This window comes from Opisthorchis viverrini (assembly GCF_000715545.1).
Source record: "Opisthorchis viverrini unplaced genomic scaffold opera_v5_265, whole genome shotgun sequence".
Classification (NCBI taxonomy): Eukaryota; Metazoa; Platyhelminthes; class Trematoda; order Opisthorchiida; family Opisthorchiidae; genus Opisthorchis; species Opisthorchis viverrini.
The window spans coordinates 201,878-207,813 of NW_008751920.1; the positions used below are offsets into that span (position 1 = coordinate 201,878).

At 46.9% G+C, this 5,936-nt stretch overlaps 2 protein-coding genes across 2 annotated transcripts in view; one reads left to right on the forward strand and one right to left on the reverse strand.

The window, feature by feature from the left end:
* The window catches only part of T265_09222 (hypothetical protein), a gene marked incomplete at both ends in the record, with an annotated part of 4,157 nt that extends 3,845 nt beyond the window's left edge, over positions 1-312 (reverse strand). The window contains one exon of the mRNA XM_009175241.1: positions 96-312. Coding sequence (XP_009173505.1) covers positions 96-312 — 217 coding nt within the window. The remainder of the gene's footprint in view (positions 1-95) is intronic.
* Positions 313-3,082: 2,770 nt separating this feature from the next.
* The window catches only part of T265_09223 (hypothetical protein), a gene marked incomplete at both ends in the record, with an annotated part of 21,388 nt that continues 18,534 nt past the window's right edge, over positions 3,083-5,936 (forward strand). Inside the window, 4 exons of the mRNA XM_009175242.1 lie at positions 3,083-3,286; positions 3,310-3,433; positions 3,760-4,058; positions 4,096-4,240. Of these exons, the coding sequence (XP_009173506.1) occupies positions 3,083-3,286; positions 3,310-3,433; positions 3,760-4,058; positions 4,096-4,240 (772 nt within the window). The remainder of the gene's footprint in view (positions 3,287-3,309; positions 3,434-3,759; positions 4,059-4,095; positions 4,241-5,936) is intronic.

Consider the following 5,936-nt stretch of genomic DNA (forward strand, 5'->3'; position numbering starts at 1 on the left):
GCATCGCTGCTTCCATAAATATGGACATGCTGGTCGCCTGGGGGAAACACCTTACTGCCTTCACACTCCTGTCGCAGAGGACAGTACGGCTTTACCCCCAAACCGCCTCGTAGCACGATTACTCGTAGTACGGGGTCTGGCTGCTCCCCTTTGGCCTTCCTGGCATGGTTGTACCTTGTGGAACGAAGCTCCAGCCAGTGTAGCCCGGAGGATCATTGCGGCACTGAAGCCCGACCACCACGTCAAGGTGGCAGCTTTAGGTCGGGTTTGGAAGAGACTCCAGAAGACGATCCTGGTAAGTTCGTCTACCATCTGGATCTGCCAGTTTTCCAGTTGCCAAGCGATTTATCCGCACCTTACGCAGCCCAGGGAGAAGCGACTTTGGACGAGTGCGTGGTCGGAATTTACAAATGTGTTCCAAAACGAGCGGCAGTCAGTTATTGATCCATGCCGTCGGTAACTGATGACAATGTGGTCTATTTGAGTTTGTGGCCGGCACGTCGTTGAAGGACATTATGTGGCTAGAAGACTTCCGCTCTTTGGGAAGTTAGTACTGCACGAAAACAGTCTGCGATCAGCATACGGCTGAAGTAATCGTTCGCCATTGTCCATTGATCATACCAACGACTAAATCGAAGAGGAAGTATGAAAGAGGACAGCCCTGTCTAACACCGCCTGATGGGATGGACTCAGAAGAGAGCTTCTTGTAGACCTTCACACGACCGCGGGAGTTGGAGTACAGCGCCTTAAGGAGGGTCAAGAATTTATAGGGAGCGCCTTTGCTCCACAGACACTGCTATAGGGCCTGACGGTCCACAGAGTCAAAAGCAGCTTTCAGATCAAGAAACACAACCACTGTTGGCGGCTGGAAGCAGTGAAGGTGAAGATATGATCAATGCATTCTCTTGCAGGACGGAACCCAAATTGTTTTTCACGGATCTGTCTCTCCCTTTGTTCAGTCAACCTTAGAAGGTTAAGACCCGAGAGCACCTTCGATGCCACAGCCAACAGGCCGATGCCACGTTGGTTTTGGCACAACGTCCGCGTACCCTTTTCGAAGACAAGAATAACTCTCGACATGCCCCATTCTGCAGGCACCTACTCGTACCATACAGCACCAATAGGCTTTATCAGATGGGTCAACAGGGATTCTCCGCCTTCATTGAAGAGGGCTGGATACAAACCGTCCGGTCCTGGTGCCTTCTCACGTTTCAGTACGGATATTTCATACTTTATTTCTTCTTCCGACGGGAGATCAGTGTTTACATTCCATTCGCCCGTATTCACTGTCTCCACAGGCTGTTTCAGTAGGCCAGCTGAACTTTTATTCGAAGCCTTCGGCCCATCTTTCCAGTCAAAGTTTTTGCGAGTAAATTAGTGAGTCACCTTTTTCACTTATCGTTTCGCTGACCGTTGCTTTCCTAGAGCCAGTCGGTCGTATTAGTTGATATCGGGCACGGCTGTTTCCCTTAGCAAAAGCCTTCTCCATCTCCCGAGTTTTCGATGTCCACCAGAGCTCTCGGTCTTTCCTTAGACCCATCACTATTTGGCGTTTGAGGGATTTGCGTGCACCGTCGTACTCGTTGCCTGCTGGTATGGCTTTCCTGGCGTCAGTCATGGATAACGATCTCGGCGGCATCCCGTGGTCTTGTAGCTGAATCGGAGAAGTTGGACAGACAGCGGTGAACGCCGCTAACGTAGCTCCTTTCACATTTCGCCACTCTTCATCCACTCCGAGACGGGGCACATCAATGGTTAGAGACATTGTCAGACATGTCCCAGTCGCGCCCTCAATCGCACTGGTGCATCAAAACTAGTGCCTTCATAACATAGCTCCCTGCCTAATCTCCCCACTCAAAAGTCCACTAACCGACCTGAGGTTACGCACCAATTTTTCGCCTTCCGCTTTGTATTGTGCGGTGGCCGAGCTATTGGTTACGCCTGCACTGAGCCTGCCAGACTACGCGATAGGGAGAAGACAGATAACTGGGGACACGGCTGTATTGCCAGGACAAAATATACAGAGCGTCTGCGTAAATATATAGGATGACTAATTGGCCAAATATGGTCGTTCACTTGTCCGTTCCGTACAGCCAATGGTGGTGTTCCGGTTGTGAACAGTCTCAGACCCTCTACGCTGGTCTTGTGTTGCTAAGCCGTGTTTGGTGAGAGACGCCAACTCACCTACTTTCCGGACGCGTCATACCGATGATGACCTTGGGGATGCGTCACTCTCTGTACATGTACTTTTTCTTCTGTCTGGGTGCGCCCTGACACTCCTTGAACGCGCATTTACCTACCCCATCTCCCCAAATCGTTGATGGACGAAATTTTGGCACTTACAACCACTGTATGACAAGCACGCGGTTCTTACGGCTGTTATTGATGATGATGCTCAAAGTGCACACATCTTTAAGAGGGTCTTCTTATAAACACGGGCACTAGGGAAGAAGAAACGTCACCATGTATCCCATACATATCCCATTTACCAATGCACAGTACGGGGCAGGCGTGTTTGTGTGATTAAGTTTTTTGCGCAGTGGATGGAGAAAGCATTAATTTCGGTCAGAATGTCACCTCGCAGCTAGTGTCCAAGGAACGCAATCGATAGTTTACTGTGAACGTCCCTTGTAAGAATAACATTGTCCACTTTCTCTCACCCACTGAGACGAAAACGACGGGGCGCGCAACACCCTCACTGCCATGCCATGGACTTACCTCTCGAGTGGATAGGATGGCTCAGGCATCAATATGGTGTTTAAATTTTCATGGTCCGATTCGTAACTTTACTTTTTGTTGCCGTTGTTTACGTTTTGTTAACCTGGTTCAATCTACCTTGTTAATCTGATTTACATGTGGTGCCATCTTTGACATTTGCTTTGAGGGGCGCCGCTAGGGTACTTAATTGGTGCCGATTTGACTGCGTTGTCAACATTTGTAATCTCGCAGTGTCGTACCGATTCGCTTCTATTCATTCGTTGATATATATTACACTGCCACTGGATCAATTTTACGGAATCAGCTGTTTCGTCGCGTGGCTGTGAGACTTGACCTGTTCATGCAGCGGAACTGAGACGTCTTCATGTGTTTGACAATCATCGTTTCAGAACCATACCTCGTGTGGACTGATGTTGGCGAATCCGTAACGAAGCAGTTAGAAAGCCAGTTTTCGGTTGTGTCCAGCATCAGAAGCTGTGTTGTCTGGGACGTGTTGCATATGCCGAACCGTCACTTGCCAATGGGAGTGCTGTTTTCATGCCCAACTCAGAGTGGCGGAAGCAGAGAGGTGGCTAACCCGTGATTTGCAAGAGGAGTGTGAAGGAGATTACGGAACGTTTGGGTGCTGTCGGTGCTACTCGCCTTCCAGGATGGGGACCGCGTGATTCCCACTGCACCTGGTTGGAGACACCACAAGATATGTCTGCCAACCGATGTCAGTAGCGTTGTTGTTGTCAGTTTCTATCCTCGTTGCCTGAATGAATGTCTGGAGGTATAGGCGCCTCGGAATGATTGTATTAAGCCAGCGCTAACTCCCTTTCCCGTCCACCTTTACAATAAGGCCTTCAAATAAATCATGATTGTATGGCAACGAACCATCGGTGTTGAACACTGATGTCATGCTGTCGATGATGATGATTATGATGAATAAACTGCTGGGTGTCACTTGTGGGCATGGCTCATATTCGCCAAATTGTTCATTTCCTCTCTGTTAGTTATTGTGTATTTTTGTTTATTTTTTCAAATTATTTTCTTTAACAGGCCTTTCGATATTTCCGATCCCGCTGAATAGTATTTGTTTACTGATGCCTTCAACTGATACCGAGACTATTCTGGAACCCTCGGCCCTTGACTTAAGCGGAGATGGAATGCATAATGATGGATTCAGCGAACAAGATCACATTTCCAAAACAATGCCTGTCCATAAAACGGACCGGGGTCCCCGAAAGATCTGGAGGTGGAAGTTGGAGGGGATGACTTTAGTTGTACTTAGTGTGATAGTAGCATCCGTCGCGCTCACGTTGGCTCTTATTATCAGCATTCTTGTTGGTGAACCTCAGGTATTTTTCATCGATCTGTTACATGCAAACCTCCTAGGTGATGCCCCATGGTGCAGTCGTTTCTGAAAGCTCTCAGTGTAATTCAATCGGCTTAGAAATGATGAGCCAAGGTCAAGGTAACGCCGTTGATGCAGCAGTTGCAATGGCTCTCTGTATGGCTGTCGTTCGTCCGGACGTGGCAAGTGAGTTGTTTTTCTGTTTAATGTGAATAGCCTGCATTATAATCCCTTGACTTCGGATGTTTCCTCCCATCCTTACCAATAAGACTACTAGACGACCACTTTGTACCGATATCTTCTTAATCATAACTGAAGCCTGAAACGCCTCACGTCTCCTTACACTGTGGTGACGCGTGTTCCGACTTTCATGAGAATGCGTCATTTGCTTCGGACTGTAGGGTTTGTCAAAGTTATGGAACGTTACAATCTGTTGTAGCAATGGACTCAGATTTCGTTAATAAAGTACGAACCATACACCACCCGGAGGAACGTTTCAAACTTTTTCCAAATCCTGAGACAAAGGTTAGACGGCTTCGAAGATCTCTTGGCATTCTCAGTTGCAAGTACCTAAGAGTCGTATTTTGGGGCAGAAATTTGAAACACTAAGTTGTTCCATTTCCAACTAATTATTGTATGGCTAAAGTAATATTTACTGAAAAGTCGCCCAACCGCAGCACTCTAGGTGTCTAGATGTCACGTATTAATCACGAGGAATTAGATACTACTAGGTTTCCCAAGCCTAGGCAGGAGCAGTCGTGATGTTGAGGTCGAGTTCGAACCACCGACCTTCCGATCAGTAAGTTCGCGCCTTAATCACTGAGTCGTCCCGAACTCAATACCGTGTACAGAACAGAAGAGAATGTACCAATCTCAGATCTTCGTTTTGGACTATGCAGCTGTATCTTGGGCTTGTGTGTGGATTTTGTGGCCGGTGGATGCCAAGAACAGCAGCTGAAATTCGGATCGATTGGCTGTATTTTTTTGACCGAGCGAAGTTCGTGTTCACGCTGAATGGAGCTGATGACGTGGCATGTATAGGCGTTTTGTTTTCATTTTCAGGCCATGCAAAATGTCGATGCCCTAGAGACCCAGCTGGGAGTTACTTGCGAAGACATTTAGCTGAATACTCAGGATCGCAGGTTCCGCCCATTTTGTACAGTTGGTTACTATGTTTTTTTGGAAACTAGATCAATAACCCGTCAACTTTTGTTTTACGGTCTCGGATGTGACCTACCTTCAAACTGCCCAAGTTCTCGTCATAATTTGAAATGACAGCGTCTCATTTACCGTATATTGTGTATTGCCTGACGTTGCCTCACGATACCATTATTTATATAGTACTTCCAACTCAATTGCCATTTAACCTTACTTTGATGTTAACTTTAGTTGCTGGGTTAAACCGTTTGGATAAAGGTTAAAGACGATGCCTCCTAAACTGAACTCACTTCATTTCAGAAGAGCTTGGTAAACAATCTGTAGTTTTTATTTGGGTAACGTTTCGCTTTTGACACAAAAGCTTCATCAGAGGGATTATAAGACGAAAGGGTAGTCATCATCTGGATTCCACTTAATCTTACCCACCTCCCCTCCCACCCTCAACTAAATTGTCGCAACATTCACATGGCCATGAAGACCAAGGAAAATCTACCAGTGTCACCGAAGTTGAATCATCAGTTGGAGCACTCTGAACTGGAAGATTAAGGAAAAAAAAGCTATCGGAACTAATTTGAAAGTCCTCCAACCCATCGATTCAATATTTTTATCAACCAGGAGCCGTTAATTGTCACTCAGCACTGATCCAGTGTGATAATCTGGTCCCCCGTCTGTCTTACAACCTGACCAATCTGTTGACTTGTTCACTTGGCCTGATGAAGCTTTT